The 22,297-nt window shown below is 42.4% G+C and overlaps 1 protein-coding gene across 5 annotated transcripts in view; it reads left to right on the top strand.

Moving 5' to 3' along the window:
• ITFG2 (integrin alpha FG-GAP repeat containing 2) overlaps window positions 1–22,297 on the top strand; it is a 46,882-nt gene that overhangs the window by 4,709 nt on the left and 19,876 nt on the right. For all 5 annotated transcript variants that reach the window (XM_089500201.1, XM_089500203.1, XM_089500202.1 and 2 more), the window contains exons 3-8: window positions 2,282–2,323; window positions 6,658–6,832; window positions 11,895–12,034; window positions 12,844–12,992; window positions 17,513–17,607; window positions 20,546–20,599. In XM_089500201.1, the coding sequence (XP_089356327.1) occupies window positions 2,282–2,323; window positions 6,658–6,832; window positions 11,895–12,034; window positions 12,844–12,992; window positions 17,513–17,607; window positions 20,546–20,599 (655 nt within the window). The remainder of the gene's footprint in view (window positions 1–2,281; window positions 2,324–6,657; window positions 6,833–11,894; window positions 12,035–12,843; window positions 12,993–17,512; window positions 17,608–20,545; window positions 20,600–22,297) is intronic.

Genomic DNA, 22,297 nt, shown 5'->3' with positions numbered 1-22,297 from the left:
CATGGGACAGTTAGTAAATGGCAGTTAGAGTGTGCGTTAGAGGGGAGCCAATTTAGCTTGGGTTTTGGAGAAGACTGCAGCTGGAAATATGCTTTGAGAAGGCTGTGAGTGAGTCTAGGATTGGAGTGAGAGAAAGGAGTTTCAGCTGTGTCATTAGTAAGGGCTTAATTTGGCTTGAGAGGAGAGAGTATTGTTTTAAATGTTATATATAAATAATCTGATATTTTATGTTTAACTTCTGTAAATAAAATTTTGTTTGTATTTTTATACCTTTCTGGCCTCTGGAATTGCTATCATTCTGAGACCTGGATTTCAGACAACGTTAGGGTTGCCATAACCCGGCTGCAACCGGGTTTTTCCCAGTTTTGGCGGCACCTGCCCGGTCACGGCACAGGTGCTGCCAAAAACGGGGAAAAGCCCGGTTGCAGCGGGGTTGCGGAGCAACCCGGGGGGCCTTGCTGCCCTCCTCCTCCTCTACCGCGCATGGCCGCGGGGAGGAAAAGGAGGGAACTGAGGCCTGGGGCGGAGGAGGCTGCAAGGAGGCGGCGCCTCTTGGGCGCAGCCGCGCCAACCTCCCCGCCTCCCTGCAGCCTCCTCCCTCCTTCCTGGCCTCCGCGGAGGCCAGGAAGGAGGCGAGGCCCCGGCGATCACCGGCAGCCTCGCGCCTTCCTCCTCAGCCTCTGAGGAGGCCGGGGAAGGGAGGGAGGCCCCGGCGAACGCGCGAGGCCTGGCCCTTCCTCCGCGGCCTCTGCGGAGGCTGGGGAAGGGAGGGAGGCCCCGATCGCGGCGAGGCCCGGGGCCCAGGCAGGGAGGGAAAGCCTCCTTAAGTGGAGGCTTTCCCTCGCCGCTTGGCCTCCGCGGGAAAATGTAGGACAAAATTTTCAAACGTAGGACACATTTTCTGTGTCCTACATTTGAAAATTTTGTCCTACATTTTTCCCGTTTTGGAGGTCCGGAGTTATGGCAACCCTAGACAAGGTGGCAACGTTGAAGGTGAAAGGGTGGTATCCTGTAGGGAATAAAAGTACAGTCAGACCTCAGTTTTCACAGGAGATCCATTCCTCACCCCCCCCCCCCCACAAAAACAGAATTTCACACATATTCAAGCCCCACAGGTTTGAATGGGGGCACGTCCCCATTATAATCCCCTCCATTTGCTCCTCACAAGTAAGCAAGGGTTGTGAATATGAAGTCGGCACAAATGGAGGAGCAACTTTAGTATAAAACTTCATAGGAGCCTTGATTGTAGATTAATCCTACGGTTGGGGTCGCAGAAGGGGGACAGGAGGAAATCCTTACATGTGTCAGAGGTGTGGGTTAGGGAAAGCCTTCACACTGTTTACAGTGAATACTGGAAGGCTTCACATTTGATGAGTTAAGTATAGAGACCTCTGTATGTGGCCATGGTGTTGGGATTTCCTGAAAGGAATCCTCACAGTTAGTGACACTGGTGTGATTGCTTGAGTGGGAAGCCCCCACACTTGTTGTATACAGTGGTGGGATAAAGGGTGAAAACCCCACAGGCCACTAGGAAATCATGTTTACAAGGTTTCTCCAGTTTGCTCACAAAACAGATTGGGAGTAATTTCCTGCCTCATAATATTGGCTGTGGTCTACTTGGTAATCTTCTGATTATGGCCTAACACGACATGACCTTCTTATGACATGGTTACAGGTATTTTAAGCATTGCAGAATTTGAACACATACTGTATACCCCTAGTTAACTGGTTGAGCACTTAAGACTGTGTTTTTGTTTGTTTTGTTTTGTTTTGTTTGCTGCAAATGTTGAAGAAACAGCTCTTAGGTGGAGTCTCCTCTGTAATGCAATGCAGTATCAGAAGATAGGCTACAGGAGACAAGGAACACAAGCATTTGGTTTACTCATTAGCTATTCATCTGGATCAGCCTTTGTAGTAGCCCTATGGTATATGATTCTGAAGTAAATGGGCCAAAACACACTGCAGAAATAATCCAGTTTGAGACTGCTTTAACTGCACTGGTTCAATGCTAGGGAGTTCTGAAAACTAGTTTTGTGAAACTTTTCTATCAGAGAGCTCTAGTGCCACAGTAAACTACAACTCCCAGGTTTCCTAACACTGATCCAGGGCAGTTAAAGCAGTCTCAAACTGAATTATTTCCATAGTGTGTTTTGGACCAATGAATTTCTTTCAGATATATTTCAGATTAGACCCTATTGCTATATTTTATTTATCTATTTGCATTAGAACTGATTTAGTTGGAAAGTGTTAGACTTAATCAAATTAATACTTTTTTTTCCAGCTTACCTGTGTTGGTGTTGGGGATGTGTGCAATAAAGGAAAGGTAAAAATTTAAAAATAATTTCTTCACTTGTGTTTGTGTTCTATCTCTTTGCTACTATTGCATAATGTATCCTCACACTGTTCAGTTTTACATCTCATGAAATAATGTTCACTACCATTCTATATCATGTATTATATGCATTATGAATTGTTATAAAGTGCGCCCTTGCCTTATGTGGGGGATCACTCAATATATATGTTCCATGCAAGAATTCACAGATTGGTTGTGTCTTCCTGCATGAGAGGATATTGGTCTGGATGGTCCTTGTGGTGTCTTCTAACTCATGATTCTGTGATTCTATGCTGTTTCACTTTAATATTTTCTGAGTTACTGATTCTTACATATATTTATGGACTAATTATTTGTGTTAGGTCCTGGTGGGCATTCTGTTTGGTCTGTTTATGAAGCCTGATCCTTTTATGAATAACTGCATGTAATAAAGTTGAAGAGTTTATATTCTTTCCTCCATTTACACATGGAGAGAAAATTACACATGTGGGCAGATGTATTAACTCATCCCAGTTCCTACAGAATTGCAAACTTCATGTTTCTCCTGTAGCCTTTACAGTAATGCTCTGATGAATAATTAATAATTCATCTTCATTTTGCCTTCTCAACTCTTTCCAAATTTCCAGCTTCTCCAAATACTAGTATTACTACTACTACTACTACTACTACTATTAACAATAATATTTATTTCTTGCCCTCCTCTGCCTTTGGATTGAGGTGGGGGACAACAACAATTTAATAGTTAACAAACAACATCAGTTCAAACACTTCAGTTAAAATACACATCAATTTTGAAGGACAAATAAAAAATATACATTTTCAAACAATCTAAAATTCAGCATTCACAATTTAAAAATAATCAGGATAAGCCTGGCGAAAGAGACTGGTCTTTAATGCTATTTTAAATTCAAGCAGCGTATTCCACTGTTGAATCTCTTCCAGTAGGCCATTCCACAGTCTAGAAGCAGCTGAAAAAAAAAAGTCCTCTGGTTCACAGTTGCCAATCCAGTCCTGGCTGACTGGAGCAAGTGTCCACCACAGGACATGAAGATACGGGGCAGATTAAATGGAGAATCCTATACCATGTAGGGCTTTAAAGGTAATAACCAACACTATGTACCTTGCCCAGAAAATGACTGGCACCTGATTCTCCCAATCCAGATCCTTAAATAGAAAGGGCCAGTGATAAATAAATAATTCTTCAATTCAATTAAGTTTTATGTAATGGATGTCATTACAAATATGACATTTGTGAAACTGTGTAGTAATTTAACTTTTTAGAATAAAGACAGGTGTGTGCTTTTATTTTGCTTGTTACTGCTTTTTACTGATTAACCATGTTGGAAACGAAAGTGGCCACAGAATAGGTTTAAGTCTTATAGGCATGTAAAATGGGTCTGAACTTGCCCAGGACTGTTGGGATAGAAGCTGAAGGTGTTCCTGAAAACACTCCTTTGGGAGGCAAGATTCATTCATATGACCTAACATGGGTGAGTGTAAGGCACATACAACATAGGAATGCATTTCAATAGAAATTAAATCTGCCTATACCCTTAGAGGATCGTAGAATCATAGAGTTGGAAGAGACCACAAGGGCCATCCAGTCCAACCCCCTGCCATACAGGAATACAATCGAAACATCCCCAACATAACCATCCAGACTCCATTTAAAAACCTTCTAAGAAGGAGAGCAGCACACACAAAGGTAGAATCTCTGTTCCTGTAGCTTTCATCCATTGTTCCGGGTCCTATTATCTGGAGCTGCAGAAAACAAGCTTGTTTCAATCTCAACACAACACTCCTTCATTGACCCTTGGCACAGCTATATATATACAGCGGGGTCTCGGTATCCATGGACTTGCCATTCATGGATTTGAACATCCATGGACGGCAAGCCTACATTGTCCTCAGTGGCTGTGCCACCATTGGGGACAACTACACTGAAGTCCCCCCTCCCTCTTCTTTCTTTCCTTCATCCCTTCCTTCCTCTCCCTCTCTCCTCCCTCCCCCTCCGAGGTGTCTCCCCCAGGCTTGGCTTCAGAGGTGGACTGGAGGCAGATGCTGGAGCTCCATTGGCTGGAGGGAGCCTGAGCCGGGCCCGGGGATGGATCTCATAGCCCTCACCCCCAGGCCCTAATCCTGGGATGGAATCCTCAGGCTCCAAGACCCAAGCCCTGGCTCTGGCTCCCTCTGGCTGGTGGGGCTCTAGCCTCCGCCTCCGAACTGTCCCTGAAGCCAAGCCCTGGGCTAAAGCCTCAGAAGGGGGGGGGGGGGAGGAAGGAAGGAAGGAAGGAAGGAAGGAAGGAAGGAAGGTAGGTGGAGAGAGGGAGGGAGGAGGACATCAGTCCAGCTGTCCCACATGTTCACACTGCCAGTAGATACAATGGGACTTGAGCATCTGCTGATTTGGATGTCTGCGGGGAGGGCCCCCAGAACAGATCCCCCACAGATACTGTGGGCAAACTGTAATGTATATAGAATTTTTCATCAAAAAATTGACCCCAAAAAGCTAAGTCAATGTAAGTACAGTCGTCCCTTCTGATTTATGGGGGAACTGTTCCAGACACCCCCTCCCCGAATCAGGAAAATTGCTAGTATTGGAGCTCCATTGATTACAATGCGGTGCACAGCCTCAGGCACATGCACTATTATGTCACTCCCTACTTGCTGTCTGTGAAAGACTGAGGGACGTGAATGAGGACAACTGTTCTGTATTTTAACTCTTGTTTTTAAAAAAGAACCATTACTGGTGAAAGAGTGTAATCTGTACTGGAAGCACTGCCCCCCTCCCCACCATCTCTGTTATTAATCCAGCCTTTCGATTGAACACAAATAGCTATGCCTGCTGGAATTTTCTAAGTTCTTTGGCATTGTTTTCCTGTGCTTCATTTTTTAGATCCTTTGTTACATGCCTCTAAATTTTATTGTTTACTCATCCATGGGTATCAAATCCATAATTTTGGCCTGAAAATCTGCCCTCGATTTATACATGAGGTCAATTTATAGTCAAGTATATATGGTAGTTAGCAGGGAAGTTTTACAGAAGATTTCTGGCTCATCTAAAAAACTGAAGCATTATGCCTCATACATTAATTAGGAAGTTGTTGTTCTTGTATTCCTTCAAGTTATTTTTAATTTATGGTTACCCCAAGATGAATCTATCACGAGGTTTTCTGGGGCTAAGAGCATGTGACTCAGTGTGTTTCCATGGCTGATCAAGGAATCAAACCTTGGTCTCCAGAGTCGTAGTCCAGCACTCAAACCACTACACCATGCTGGCTTTCAATTAGGAAATCTTTAAAAAACATTTCAGCTGCTAGGGTGACTGCATTGCACTCTATGAACTCTAAAAAACTAATGGATAAAAAATGAAACCCAAGGGTATCCTAGGCCCATTACTGAGATTTCTAAACTGGATCTCAAACAGAAACAGGGAAAAAAAAGCAGAAGTAAGGTCAAGTAGCTGGAGTCAGACTTTGAAATTGCTTTGCTGCATTTACGACCAGGAGTTGTTGGTCCAGTTATAATGAGGTGAAAGTAAACACAGGATTAAATTCAGTTCTTAGGACCAGTTAGAATCAAAGAACATACCTAAATGTTGATCATAAGTTTTCATTGATTCAGTGGGACTATTGTAATTGAGACTAAGAATTGTATTTAGACCACATATCTCTAAACAGTGGTGTTACTGCCAGTGACATTTTCTTCCATTTAACACACTAAAGTTCTAGCATGAGATGCAGCATCTTATCGGACTTTCTTGAAAGAAAGCAACAGTGATTTAAAATGACACTTTCACTGCTTAAGTATACATACAACTGCAGCCTCACTCTGATTTGACAGACTTCTAAACTTGTTTAATCCTAATACAACCACACTGTAGGAAAGGCAGCAGAAATCTCTGGGACATACTGCCTCAAGGTTCTGAGAGGGTTTTAGGGGTAGGGAGGGGGTGGTAAAGGTTTTCATTTTACTGTAATGGAGACACTATAGAAATGCCACTCATTCTCCCATTGGAGGGTTTTATTTCTGCACCAGGATGTTAACGTTCAATTTTCAAAATGAGATAACTGAAACACAAGTTACAATAAATACATTCTTTTAATTGATAAACTGTACAAAGACTTGCATATGTGCTAATGAATAGAAGGTGGTACAGTTGACATTTAAGACTTTTCAGAAGGAGAAGTACCACTCAACTTCATATTCCTCTCTGTTGTTTGGAAAGGTTTCCCAGGATTTTTGCCACTTTCCAAGGTAGTATCAATTCCCTCCGTGTTATAACTGTCCTGCATATCATGCTGATTAAGAATCCTTTCTGTTAGAACTTAGTTGTTGCAGTGAGTGCTGAAGGTTGGTTTCATCTCTTTGACCTCACTCTGCCCTCAAAACACCTGGATGCCTTGGGTTACCATGAGCTCTCAGCAACAGATGACCAGAAGCTGGGATTTAAACAGCACATTCCAGCCAACACTAAGGTTATGCTGATCAATGACATTGGTGAGTAACAAAAGACATGGACTGGAAGAGGCTTCACAGAGCATAGAAAATTCATTGTCCACTGTGGGATATGTTACAGGCCCATGAGAAAGATGAATATATTCCCGAAAGTGCCCCTCTTTCTTCTTAGATCTTGAGTGTTTTGAAGCTTGAATAGCTCACTAGGACAAGAAATGTAGGGCCAAACTCTTGGCCATTCAAAGCAATTATGCAAATTAAAATGGTGCATTAGGGATTTTGTTTTTTTTTTAATTGATTTATCATCTGTCTTCTTATTGTTTGTCATATAAATGTTCATGTTTTTAATTATATATCCTGTTAACCTGCATTTGATTTCTCAGAATTATAGGAAATCTCTCCTGATACTTTGATTAATTTTAACAAATAAATTGCAATTCTGAACAAATATTCTCTTTCTGTCAGTACAGTTTCTACACCCTTAAAATCATTATTTGCCAGGTGCACTCCAGATCTCATCATTCCTATTCTGTATAGCCATTAGCCACACAGTCAGTTGTGTCTAGAAAACACATGGATAGGGAAGACTGCTCTGAATCTTATTATATGTGTGTCTTGCCACATGCAAAATATTCTATGCTCTTTCAATCTGTTCCATATATGTCTACCATGAGTGGTGTAACTCACATATTTACAGTGCAGTAGTTTGTTGTTGTATGCCTTCAAGTCATTTTTGAGTTATGGAGACCCTAAAGCAAATTTGTCACAAGGTTTTCTTGGCAAGATTAATTCAGATGGGATTTGCCTTTGCCTTCCTCTGAGACTGAGAGAATGTGACTTGGCCAGGGTCATGCAGGAGTTTCCATAGCCAAGCTGGGATTCAAACCCTGGTCTCTCAGAATTCCTAGTCCAACACTCCAACTACACCAGTGTAGTTCTCCACACACACACACACACACACACACACACACACACACACGTAAGCTTTAGATAATGTGAGTAAAGTTAATATTAATTCCTATGTATGCATTTATTAATGGGTGTCCCCAAAAATATTAAGTGTATATTTAATGTCATAACAAAATTATAACCTCTGTAACTGAAACAGTCTGTACATGTTTTCATTCAGTAATTTTTTTAAAAAAAATTGGTGGCATACCTAGCATTCTTTCTTGCAGTTATCTTTCGTTACCTTTCAGTGCATGAAAAATATGATAGGAAACAAATACTGTTTTGCTCAGTATCTGAACTCAAAATATTCTAGACCATTTTCCAACTCAGTAGGAGAAAGTGTTTCATATGATTCCTAAAAATATATTGTGAACTATTTTCTTTATTATGCTATGATAAAGTTTCCAATAGCATTTCCAACCATTTTTATTCCTTCATTTCAGTAGCTTTTATAGGCTCTCCAAGAACCAAACCTTAAGTGTGACCAATTGTGCAGCTGTATTAGGAATTATATCTTTCTATCTCCTTTTCAAATATCTCATGCAATTGTAGTTCTATTACTCCCCCCCCCCCTTTAATTATAAATAGTTTCAGGAAATTAGATAAGAGTTATGAACAATGATCTCAACTGTATAGCCATCTGAATAGGGTAGCTTCTGCTGTCCAGTTATAGTTACCGGTAGACTTGTTTTCTGTTTCTTTCCTTTTTAACATTAACTAATGTATTTTAAAGGAAATTGCTCTGCCAAATTTGTGCTCATTTGATGGTTAATAATAATTTGATGGTTAATAATAATAAGTTTGATAGTTTTCATATTAAAATGTATGTCTTTACACTATAATTTAGTCTGTGTGGTACTTGTGTTTTGTAACTATATTCTATAGTGTTCCACTAAAAGTTTCCATGAGGATCAGAGTTATCATCACATCAGTATGCAAATGAATGTGCTCTCCTCGTCATTCACATTAATGCCTTTATATTAACTCTCACTTACAGTAAATTGCTAACATTTCCAAAGCAGTAATAAGTAATATTCAGAATAGAAAATGTGTTTGTCTTATCCTTCTGTCCAAAACATTATCGAATGTTACTGATAAGTATTTTAATAAGAATTTACTATAGTTATTCGAAATCCACAGTACTAATCCACAGTACTAATTAACCGCTCAACCCCAGCTTCCTTATTTCTCATTTTAAAATAGCTATTCATTGAAGCATAGAGTTGGGTCATCTAGTCCAACCCCCACAAGGGTAACCAAGTGCAATCCATTGTTCCAGGTCCTAATCTCTGGAGCAGCAGAAAAGAAGCTTGCTCCAACCTCAAAACGACATGCTTAGGTTGTCATGTCACCTCTTAATGTCCTCTTCTCCAGGCTAAACATACCCAGCTCCCTAAACCACTCCTCATTGGACATGATTTCCAGACCTTTCACTGTTTGAGTTGCCTCTGTTCCATACAAGGCATGCTTATGAAATTTGCAGATTGCACTAAATTAGGTGTCAAATCAAAATTCAAAATGACTTTAATAGATTCAAAAGCTGGGCCAAAACTAACAAAATGAATTTCAACACAGAGAAATGTAATGTAGTGCACTTAGGCAGATAAAATGAAATGCATAGATATGGGATAGGAGACACCTGGCTTAATTATAGTACATGTGAAAGGGATCTAGAAGTCCTAGTAAACAACACATTGAACATGAGTCAACAGTGTGATGTGGCAGCTAAAAAAGCCAATGCAATTCTAGGCTGCATCAATTGAAGTATAGTCTCTAGACTGTGGGATGTAATCATACCACTCTATTCTGCTTAGTCAGGCCTCACCTGGCATACTGTGCCCAGTTCTGAGTACCAACATTTAAAAAGAATGTTAACAAGCTGGAACATGTCCAGAGGAGGGCGAGCAAAATGGTGAAGGGCTTGGAAACCATATCATGTGAGGAGATACTTAATTAGCTGGGTATGCTTAGCCTGGAGAAGAAAAGGTTGTCATATAATAGCCCTCTTTAAATATTTGAAGGAGTGTCATATTGAGGATGGAGCAAGCTTGTTTTACTGTAGCTCCAGAGACTAGGACATGGAACAATGGATGCAAGCTACAGGAAAAGACATTCCACCTAAATTGGAGTCGAAGGCTTTCATGGCCAGCATCCATAGTTTTTTGTGGGGTTTTTGGGCTATGTGGCTATTCTAGAACATGCCACATAGCCCAAAAAACCTACAAAAAATATTCCACCTAAACATTATGAAGAATGTCCTGACAATTAGAGCTCTTTGACAGTCACATATGCTGCCTTCGTGTGTAGTGAATTCTCTTTCTTAGGATGGTTTTAAATGGAGTCCGAATGGCCATCTGTTTGGGGTGCTTTGATTGTGTTCCTGTATGTCAGGAGGTTGGACTGAATGGCCCTTGAGGTTTCTTCCAACTCTTTGATTCTATGATCCTCTGGCCACACTGCAGCTTGTCAATATCCCTCTAGAATTGTGGTGTCCAAAACTGGACACAGTATTCCAGGTGAGGTCTGATCAAAGCAGACAATATTATCCAGTAATATTAATTACATATTTAATGTCATAACAAAATTGAAAATAAACCTCCATGACAGAAGCAGTCTGTGCAAGGTTTCATTAAAAACCCACCAAGCAATTATACCTTTATTCGGCCAACCAAAGTGCATTGTTACATGTTGCTGGCTTTCAAAGCTCCACTGGCTTCTTCATTAGGCAAGAAGTCTTCAGGAAAACTTGATGAATTCAGTGTCCTCCACAAAGGAGGGCTTCATAAATAATGGAGACATGTTGGATTGCAAAGAAGCATCTCTTTTGTTTTGCAAATGGATGTTAAATTTCCTGGACTTTGAAAATCTTCCAGTGACCGCATGGCCAGAAGGAGGAGGTTCCAGCCTGCAAGTAATTCCCTTCCATACCATCTGAACTGAGAATAAAAAAACAGCAAAATGCATCTCCATTTTTTTCCTTCTGTATGATTTCTAACATCTTGCCTGATGAAGAAGCCAGTGGAGCTTCGAAAACGTGCAATATTTAATTGTGCATTTTGGTTGTTCCTATAAAAGTATCATTGGCCCATTATAAACGGGCATAAAGTACATCCTGAGGATGTACTAGGGTTAGGAAAGGGTGTGCTTTACGCACGCCCCTAACCCTAGTACATCCTGAGGACATACAAAATGGCGGCGCCCTATGTACACGGGCGCCACCATTGGGACGTCACCACCGCGCCGCCTCCAAACAGGGCAGTGTGGAAGTGACGTCCTCTCACCATGTGAGGGCGCCTGGGGAGCTCTTTCGGCGGCCCCGGAAGGAGCTCCATTTCGGAGCTCCTTCCAGGATTTGTGTCGCTGGCACAGCCTCTACATGGCTGCGCCAGTGACGCAAATGAGAAAGGGGCCAAGTGGCCCCTTTCTCCTCTTCCCTGCTGCTGTCAGGTGTCCTTGGGGCATGAAGCCCCAAGGACACCCCTTTCCAGGCCACGGGGAAGCGGCCTTTTGCCGCTTCCCCGCAGCCTGGAAAGTGGTGGACTGGGGCCTCAGAGGCTGCCGCTGTGGCAGCTGAGGCCCTGATCCGGCAGGGAAAGGGCCGGATACAGGCCGCCCCTTTGTTTGGTGAATTTTTGATTTGTTATATGGCCAACATGGCTAACCCTGATTTTTTTTCATTAAGTAATTAAAAAAAAATCAGTGGCTATAAACTCTGTGTTCTTTCTCACAGTTATCCTTCATAGTACTATTACTATTCAGCCATGTCAAAAAGCAGTATAGGTGTCTAAATACATTTTTCATATTAGAAGTTTATATTAGAGGTTTTAACAATGACAAATTAGTTATGTAGTTTCCCTCCCTCCTTCGGCTCTTTGTTCACTCTTCACAAAATATGTGGTTCACTCTCTACAACTTTTGTTCACTCTCTACAAAAGATATGTATAAGATTTTATTTTTCATTCTGCATTATTGTAACACACCAGAACCAGTCTAGCTTGAATACAGACAACTGTGTTGGTATGGTATATAGGCTGTTGATTAAAATAGGCCAACCACAGGAGTGTTTCCTTAACATTTTTTGGGGAAAGCAAGATGGATTTATTTTGTTCCATCTTTGTTTTTCACTGTTCTCTCTCTCTCATTTTCCCTACAGATGGAGATGGAAAATGTGAATTGGTAGTAGGTTATACAGATCGTGTTGTACGGGCCTTTCGATGGGAGGACTCATCTGAGTGTTCAGAGCATATATCTGGACAGTTGGTGCTGCTCAAAAAGTGGCTACTGGAGGGACAGGTAGGAAATGTGTGTTTGTAGACACCTGTGTAAGCGACTATACCATAGAAGCGAGAAGTTTAGGGGAATGAGAGAAGGAAGGAGTGATGTATAAAAAGGAATTCTTTAGTCCAGAGCCCTGTAGTTGCTGCCTCCTAAACTTCAATTTTGACATACTGTAAATGAATAATGCTTGTCTTTTTTGCAAAATAACCTAGCTGAGTCTTAACATCTATTTACTCATGTACCTACCACAAGGCAATTTGATACAAATAATAATTGAAACTAAGTAATTATGGCAGTTATCAGTGTGCCTCCTATTACATCCCATAAGTTTCAGTAACAACTATATGTAGATGAGACCCTAGTTTTTTCTCTCTCCCCTAAACTGTGCTCACTTCAGTCCTGCCTCTGTGGTTGCCTGTGGAGTGCAGAGGCCAGAAACCAGATAGGAGAGATTTGAAAATGAAGCAGAGGAAGTCAAGACAAGTAAAAACACTCCAGGACTTGGGAGATGATGAGCAGAAGACATGTAATTGGAGAGAGAAGATGGATCAGAAGATGAATAATGGAAACAGTGATTTGTTTGATCATGTTAGAGAAGAACCATAGGCTGGGTAGGTAGAAAGACTGATTATGTGGCAGATAGGAAGGGCAATAGTTGGAAATACAACAATGAATAAATAGTAGGAGATGAATCCAGGGCTGAGGACATGTGAATGGGGGAGTTAGCTGAGAGTAGCAAGGTAATTAACCCATCATCCCACACAGATAGTACTTTTAATTGACTGACTGGTTTCATGCCCTTTTTTTCTCCATGGGTAAAACAGGTGGATAGCCTGTCTGTAAATCCAGGCTCCGATTGTGCTCCTGAGATGATTGTATCACAACCTGGATGTGGTTATGCAATACTGCTCTGTACTTGGAAAGCAGAAAAACAGCCTCCAATAGAAAATCCAGACAGTTCTCCAACTAACAGGTGAAATTTCCAGGCCTGGTTGGGGCAGATAGACATAGTCTAATAATCACAGTTCATCACATTTCATATTAGGTAGATCCTTAATTAAGGTGTTTTTTTTAAAGTTCTGCCATTAATGTTTTGCATTGAGACTGAATATGGTAAAGCTCATAATTCCAAATTTCACAAATAATCCAATCAAGAGGAACTGTTATCACTGTTAAAATATTTATGACTAATCAAAAAATAGATGTAGAAAAGAAAAAAGGAGAACAAGAGACCCCTTCCACAAGATCTGAGAAATCAAAGGGAAATTTAAATTGATAGTGGGGATGATTTACAACCAGCAAGGGATCACATTACATGACCAAATAGAAATAAAAAGATGATGGTACCACTATGCAGAAGAACTATATAAAAAAGAAAGAATAGTGGGATGCAGACCGCCCAAAAGGGCGGTCTCCCGCTGCCCTGGTTTGCTGCACAAGGAAGCCGCAGCAGACAAACCGCGTGGCTCCCTCGTGCAGCAAAAAGAACCCGCAAAAAGCGGGTTCTTTCTGTGGTGCGGTTGTGATGCCGCAAGGTGCCAATGGCGCACTTGCGGCGTCAAAAGGGTGCCAAGAAGTGCGGACACTAGGCGTCCGTCACGTCAAAATGGCAGTGCCTGTATGTACAGGGCACCGCCATTTTGACGCCCTTATCACGTGTGAGGGGCGTCTGAAAGCGCCGCCCCTCACATGTCACGATGGCGCCCCATAGGGCCCGTCTAGCAAGCGCCAATGACAGAGACATTTAAGGACAAAATAGACCTTCAATTTTAAAAAGTGAAGTAGAAGCAATCAGAGAAATAAATCACCAGGAACAGATGGCATACCAATAGAGCTGGTCCAAGTTACACAATCTACTCTAGTCCTAACTACAAGATGTCGGCAAATATGAGTAGCAAAACAATGGCCCACAGATTAGAAACACTCAGTATACATTCCAATGCTCAAGAAAGAATAATAGAATCATAGAATTGGAAGAGACCACAAGAGTCATCTCAACCCTTGCCATTCAGGGATATGCAGTCAAGGTACAACTGACAGATGGCCATCTGGCCTCTGTTAACAACCTCTAAAGGAGACTCCACTATACTCCAAGGCAGCACATTTCAGTGTTGTAGCTCTTACTGTCATGACATTCTACCTAATGTTTAGGTGGAATCTCTTCCTGCAGTTTGAATCCATTTTTCCATGTCTTAAGACTCTGGAGCAGCAGAAGACAAGTTTGCTTCATCCGCAATATGACATCCCTTCAGATAATTAAGCAGGGCTACCATGTCACCCATTAACCTTCTCTTCCCTGGGCTAAATATATTCAGCTTCGTAAGATGCTCCTCATACAATCATAAAGGTGGAAGATATCATAAGGTCCATGCATTCCAACCCCCCTGCCATGCAGGAACTTTCAATCAAAGCATACCCGACAGATGGCCATCCAGCCTCTATTTGTAGACCTCCAAAGAAGACTCCACCACATTCCAAGGGAGTGTGTTCCACTGCCAAACAGCCCTTACTGTCAGGAAGTTCCTCCTAATGTTGAGGTGGAATCTCTTTTCCTGTAGCTTGCATCCATTGTTCTGGGTCCTATTCTCTGGAGCAGCAGAAAACAAGCTTGCTCCCTCCACAATATGACATCCCTTCAAATATTTAAGCAGGGCTATCATATCACCTCTTAACCTTCTCTTTTCCAGGCTAAACAACCCCAGCTCCCTATGTCGTTCCTCATAGGGAATGATTTCCAGACCCTTCACCATTTTAGTCACCCTCCTTTGACATGCTCTAGTTTCTCAACATCCTTTTTGAATTGTGATGCCCAAAACTGGACACTGTATTCGAAGTGGGGTCTGACCAAAGCAGAATAGAGTGGCATAATTACTTCCCTTGATCTAGACACTACTTCTATTGATGCAGCCTAAAATCGCATTAGCCTTTTTAGCTGCCGCATCGCACTGTTGACTCATGTTCAACTTGTGGTCTACTTGGACTCCTAGATTCCTTTCACATGTAGTCTTGTTAAGCCAGGTGTCCCCCATTCTATATGCAATTCATTTTTTCGCCGTTACATTCCTCAGTGTTGAAATTAATTTTGTTAACTTTGGTCTAGCTTTCTAATCTATTTAAAGTCATTTTGAATTTTGATCCTGTCCTCTGGGGTATTAGCTATTCCTCCTAATTGGATGTCATCTGCAAATTTGATGAGCATGCCCCCTATTCTTTCATCCAAGTCATTGATAAAGATGTTGAATGGCACTTGGACCAAGACAGAACCCTGTGGCACCCCACTGATCATTTCTTTCCAGGATGAAGAGGCGCCATTGCTGCGCACCCTTTAGGTTCAGCCGGTCAAGCAGTTACAAATCCATTTAACAGTTGCATTGTCTGGCCCACATTTTACTAGCTTGTTTGCAAGAATGTCATGGGGAACCTTGTCAAAGGCCTTACTGAAATCAGAAATCAACTGTATCACCTTCTATTCATTAGCACATATGCAAGTCTTTGTACAGTTTATCAATTAATAGAATGTATTTATTGTAACTTGTGTTTCAGTTATCTCATTTTGAAAATTGAACGTTAATATCCCAGTGCAGAAATAAAACCCTCCAGTGGGAGAATGAGTGGCATTTCTATAGTGTCTCCATTACAGTAAAATGAAAACCTTTACCACCCCCTCCCTACCCCTAAAACCCTCTCAGAACTTTGAGGCAGTACGTCCCAGAGGTTTCTGCTGCCTTTCCTACAGTGTGGTTGTATTAAGATTAAACAAGTTTAGATGTCTGTCAAATCAGAGTGAGGCTACAGTTGTATATATGTATGTAAAGTGTCATTTTAAATCACTGTTGCTTTCTTTCAAGAAAGTCCGATAAGATGCTGCATCTCATGCTAGAACTTTAGTGTGTTACATGGAAGAGTTTGCTCAATGTAGAGTGCTGAAGGGCATTGCTGACACAGTATAGCATACATCACATTGGAGGATGAGCATGTGAAGGCCCTCCTAATATTGTGGGTAATACCATTAGTTCTTGTGATGACATTTTCTGGATAAATGTGTGGGCAGAGTTGGCATCTTGGTTTGTGTCAAGGCTTGTGTCAAGTACCTGTGCCACCTTCTGTGTTGTGTGTCGTCCTGTACATGAATACCTGTTAGAGGTTTGGAGGCTGTCTGTAAGCGAGTAAAGGTCTGCCACCAAGGGCCCTTGAGAGAGTGGCATTATTGTCCAGAATAGATGATGTGCCTGAGTGGACCCAGTTGGGAGTTGTATGTGACCACTAGTGGGGTTCTCTCATTTTCCTCTCTTCATTTTGTTCTGTAATAGATCAGTTCTGGGTACACATCTTGCTTTGTTTATTTGTTTTCTCACTTCATGTGGTAGGTAGTTTGAGGAGTGCCTGTTGTAATTCTTTGAGTTTGGCATCCCTGTCTTGTGGGTCTGAGCAGATGCGATTTTATTGGAGGGCTTGGCTGTAGACTATAGATCTAGTGGTGTGTTCAGGTTGGAAGCTGGAGGCATGTAAGTATATGTAGCAGTCTGTAGGTTTGCTATTTAGTGTTGTGCTTCTCTGTCCATTTTGTAGCTGTACTGTGATGTCCAGAAAGTGAATTTGTTCAGTAGATAGTTCCAGTCTGAGGTTGATGGAGGGTGGAAGCTGTTGAAGCTCTGGTGGAATGTCTTTAGTGAGTCCTCTCCATGAGTCCAAATTATGAAGTTATCTTTAATGTACCTCAGGTAGAGGAGCGGTTTCTTGGTGCAGGTGTTAAGGAAGTGTTCTAGGTCGGCCATGAAGATACAGTGGAACCTTGTTATCCACTGGGGTTTGGTTCCAGGATCCCCCATGGATAACAAAATCCATGGATGCTAAAGTCCCATTAAATATAATTAAATATAATGACAGAGCAAAATGGTGTTCCTTATATAAGATGGAAAATATAAGGTTTGATATTTGGAATTTATACTTTTTTGGAACATTTGCAAGCTGTGGATGCTTGAATCTGTGGATAAAAAATCCGTGAATAAGGAGGGCCGACTGTATTGGCATATTGTGGTGCTATATGTGTGCCCATGGCCGTGCCATTAGCCTGAAGGTATATGTTATCAAAGGTGAACTAATTGTGTGAGAGAACAAACTGGCAGACCTGAGTGGCTAGGCTGGATAGGTTCCCATCTGGAATGATGTTCCTGATGGCTTGTAGGCCATCCTTGTGTGAGATGTTGGTGTACAGGGATTCCACATCCATAGTGGCTAAGATGGTGTTTCCTGGAAACAGCTCACAAAGGGATCTAGAGGAAAAGAATCTGTGTCCTGGCCCTGTTAGACTTCAGCTTCTCTCTCCCATTTGCTGCCAATTATCTTTAAATGGTTTTCCACTCTCCCCCACTTTACAGTTATGATGCAGACCCACATTCTCACTTGAGCCAATTACCACCCTCATAAGAGTTTGAAACTCAAAGATACTGCTCTTGTCATGAGTAGATACCTTCCACCTTATGCTTTCTTTAGGGAAGCTCCAGTTCGGGATGTCATTCTCCACCAGACATCAGGTCGAATTCACAATAAGAATGTTTCCACCCATCTCATTGGCAGCATTGGCAGAGGTAAGTGCTGGAAATTCTGAGCCTGGCAAAAAGTAGGAAATAAAATATAATTGCATATAGAGGAATTCCAGATTGCCTGTGAATTATGATCCTGCTCCTAAAGCTTGGGAAGAGTTGAACAGGTTGCCCTGGAACTTCTTGTGCAATTTGGTTTCTGTTTCCAAACCTGCTTTTACACAAATCCAAGTTTACTTTGCTCTATTCCCATCCTACAGAATTACAAACCCATTCCTGCTGTGTGCAGCCTCTACCTGTCAAATTTCTCTGGCCTTGTTTAAACATAAGAGCACGTCTAAGGATAAAAATATTTTTGGATTGTAATAGTGATAACGTTTAGCAATTATATAACACATTCTGGGTATTCAGAGCACTATTGTGAAGAAGTGTGCCCTTTGGTCTGTAATCCTTCTCCCAGAATTCAGCTTCAGAGGAAGACTAAATATTATGACAGAGAAAGAAAATCTTCTTTCTGTCCACTTTGCTTCATCAAAATGCTTTATCATATACTTCCCTCGAATGCCTCTTGTTATTATACATCTTTTCCAAGGTATACGTTTTACTTTTTGCAGTGTGATGATTAACTGGCTTTTGTTACATTTATAGTCTGTGAGATCAGTTCCTCCTCCAGAATTCCACAATGAAAAAATGCTCCCCACTTGTTCTCTCTCAAGATCAGGGGTAGGCAACCTTTTGAGCCGGGGGCCGGGTTGCTGTACATCAGGCGACTGGGGGGGCCGAACCCGGGGGGTGGAGCCACATGCCGGGGGCGGGGCTTCCACCCTCCGGGGGCCAGGCCTCCTCCTCTTCGCCGGCCCCTGATGGGGCCCCAGGCCCCGGCAGAGGCTGGCAAAAAAGCCGGTGGGGGCCCCCAGTGCTGGAGGCCTCCTCCTCTTTGCCGGCCCTTTTGTCGTCACTGGGGCCCTCCAAGAGGGCTCCGGTGACAGCAGCGGGCCTCTGGGAGGCCCTTTTGCCATTGCCGGGGCCCTCTTGGAGGGCCCCAGCGAAGGCAGCTGGCCTCCCAGAGGCCCCCTGCCACCGCCGGGGCCATCTTGGAGGGCGCCGGCACCGGCAACTGGCCTCCCAGAGGCCCCTTGCTGCCGCCAGGGCCCTCTTGGAGGGCGCTGGTGAAGGCATTGGGCCTCCCAGAGGCCCACTGCTGCTGCCGGGGCCCTCCTGGAGGGCGCCGGCATCGACCTCCCAGAAGGCTCCGGTGGCGGCAGCGGGCCTCTGGGAGGCCCTTTTGCCATTGCCGGGGCCCTTTTGGAGGGCCCCAGTGAAGGCAACCCAGAGGCCCCCTGTCGCCGCCAGGGCCCTCCTAGAGGCCCCTGGCGAGGGCAGCGGGCCTCCCAAAGGCCCGCTGCCGCCGTCAGAACCCTGTTCGAGGGCTCCGGCGGCCGCAGCAGGCCTCCTAGAGGCCGCCGCTAATGGTGGCAAAGTCTCGCGCGACCTTTTCTGTGGTCGTGCGAGACTTCGCCTCTAGGCTGCCGCCATTTTTCCCCCAAAAATGGCAGCAAATTCTCACGCGACCTCGCCGCCATTTTGGGGGAGAAAATGGCGGTGCCCGGAGCGGCAAAAAGCTGCAATCGGCGGCGGCGGTGGCAGCAGCAGCCAGGGGCCGGCCAAAAGGCCTCCGCGGGCCGCATCTGACCCGTGGGCCGGAGGTTGCCGACCCTTGCTCAAGATCATAATCAGCCCACATTGCTTATTTGTTCCCCTTCTCTCTTTTCTTTTAAATAATTATTTTTTTTAAAAGCACTCTTTTTTCCTTGCTTGGAAAGCTTTGGAAATCATGGATCCAGGAGGATCTTCACTTTCATAGTACTTCTTGTCCTGCCTGGGTGGAGAGGGAACCAATCCTTCCCAAATCAGGAAGGCTCAGGTAGAACCTGCCAAAGGCACTCAAAAGCATGTGTTGACCAGTGTTGTGTTATTCAGTGATAGTCATATCTAAGATAGAACGTAATGAAAACGCTATAATGAAAGCACTATAGGGTTAAAAAATGAGTGGAATAAATTAAAATGGCTTACAACCTCCATGCATTCATGTGCTACAGGCTTTGACCATTTTTGAAAAGCCAGATCAGATATTTTGAGAATCAGACATTCTTACTGTTGAATAATGAGTCAATCTTATTATGCATTTTAAAACTAATTTTTCAGGGTCATGATATTGAAAAGCATCTCCAGTTTTTGGGAGTGGGTGGGACATTCACTATTAGATGTTTAGAAAGTGCTAATCCTTAATAATTTCTTGACCTATGCTTCAGTCTCAGAAACGTCTTCCTGTGCATAAATTGAATAAAGCTCACCAAAAGAATTTTAAAAGTTAAAACCACAGTTAAGTATGGAAGATTGTGTTGCCTCTATTTTTAACTCAATTTCAAAATAAAATTCAATGGAGAAATGAAATTTTGTTGAAATGTGGAAACTGAGGCCTTTCCCAAGATTAATAAACTATGCCATAGGAGTTTTGGGGCAGATAGTAAGTTTGAGTATCCATTATCTGGAATTCTAAAATAACCCAAAATTGTCCACATGGGTGGCTGATATAGTAACACCTTTGCTTTGCTTTCCTCAGTGTATACAAACTTTGATTCATTCACAAACTTTATTTTAAAATATTATGTACAGTATAAAATTACCTTCAGGCTATGTGTATAAGCTGTGTATAAAACATAAATGAATGTCATGTTTAGACTTGGGTTGCATGTCCAAGACACCTTGTTATGTATATGCAAATATTCCAAAATCTGAAGGGAAAAAAAAAACAGTTTTGCTCCCATGCATTTCAGATAAGGGAGACTCAGCCTGAATGGGACTTGGTAATTTTAATTTTAAGAATGGAAGAGGCCTTAATTGAATATTTTACTGAACTTCAGTTGTAATAGTTGGATCCTACTGCTTTGCAACTCTGCCTTCTTGTATTCTGTCTATGTAGGATATACCAAGGAGCATAGTGGTGCTGGTCTATTTGCGCTTTGCACTTTGGATGGTAAGTCCTACTGATTTCCTAAAAAGAACAGAAAAGGAAGACTACTCTGGGTTGTAGATGGAAATAGCTCTTCAGATTACTGAAGATACTGCAGGAGCCCAACATTCTCACAACTAGCCCATCAATGGCATGGAAATGGTTGTTCAACTAGCCTCGTCCTAAGCCATTTAGGACATTATAGATAATAACAAGTACTGTGAATTGTGCCTGGATTTAGACTGATAGCCAGGGAAGTTATTTTAGCAGGTGACTCATGCACTCCATGTAACCCTCTCTATTCTTCCCACCTTGTTTGATATGGTTTAACATTTCTACCATCCCATGGGATTATATACAGTGGTACCCCGGGATACGAATGCGCCGCCTTACGAAATTTCCGGGTTACGAAAAAAATCCATTCAATTAAATAGTTCCGGGTTACGAAGGTTATTCCGGGTTACGAAGAAAATTTTTGGTGCTTTTCGGCGCGATTTCGCACGAAATCGCGGCTTTCGCTATTAGCGCCTATGGGCTTTTCGGCTAGCGAAAGTTTCCGGGTTACGAAAGCGGCGGCGGAACGAATTAATTTCGTAACCCGGGGTACCACTGTAATTTAAATGAGAAGTACAATTAAGTATCATCAACATTCTTCAGACCAGATAACCTCAGCTTTCTGTAGATATTAGTTCTGTATAGATACAAGACAGAATGGATCCTTGCTGGCTCCCCATAAGCCAAAGACTGGTGGCTTGTTGTAGTCTCACAGTACCATTGTTGAGAAATACGCCTCTAGTAGGCACTCAGAACCAATTTAAAATAGTGTGTCTATGTCCCATATTGGTAAGATAGTCTAGAAAAATACTGTAGACAACATTGTCAAAAGTTGCTGATGATCCAAGAGAATAAACTGAGTCCTACTTCACAACTGGGTTCTATCAGCCCAGGCTAGTGTGACCCAGTGGTGTCCATACTAAGATTGTGTGAGAACCCAGAAAGGAATAGGCCTGGGAATATTGTACCTCCTGTTAGAAAGGCATTAGCCACCTGACACCCAGATATATAAACCATGCTTTCAGATTTAATAAGCAAGTAGGAGCATGGATAAAGAATATAGGGCCTCACTTCAGTTCTTTTTAGTAGTCTGTCCACATTATCTTGTTCCACAAACCATCTGATGAGAAAATAGCTAGAGCCACCTTTTAATTTGCTGCTACTGTAATATCTAAGTTAGGATCAAGGAGAATAAACTGTATCTGAAAAAAAAATTTGCCGCATGTTGTCACCAAAACTTCCTGGAGGGTTTCCATTAACCTTCCTCTGGATCAGAATATAAAGAGCTGCTAGCCATTTAGGAAAGCGCCTTTAGTTAATGTTGTGCTCATGTAAATGTGGCAGAAAAGTATGTTTTCTTTGCTACCATTACTACTACAAAGTTGATTCTAGCATGAAGTCTTCTAACCTTTGTTCTCTAATAGTGGAATAACATTTCTTTGTAATCACTGTACATCCTTCGCCTGTGCAGAGCACAATTTGGAACTTTATAGAATCTAGTTGAAGCATTTTGGCAGTAGTCCTGCCAAAGGGACAGGATGATTAGAAGGGACTTCTCACTGAAACCACCAGTTTCTTCTAATGTAGCAGCAGTGTTATGAAGAACCGGGCATGATTGCTTTCGCTATCATTTATGATGCCTGCTTGAACTCCAACTTTGTTGGTCTT

Source organism: Sceloporus occidentalis, unplaced genomic scaffold, assembly GCF_023333645.1.
Source record: "Sceloporus occidentalis isolate IW3139 unplaced genomic scaffold, rSceOcc1.0.p SCAF_150, whole genome shotgun sequence".
Lineage (NCBI taxonomy): Eukaryota > Metazoa > Chordata > Lepidosauria > Squamata > Phrynosomatidae > Sceloporus > Sceloporus occidentalis.
This window is presented reverse-complemented; position numbering and strand designations above follow the sequence as displayed.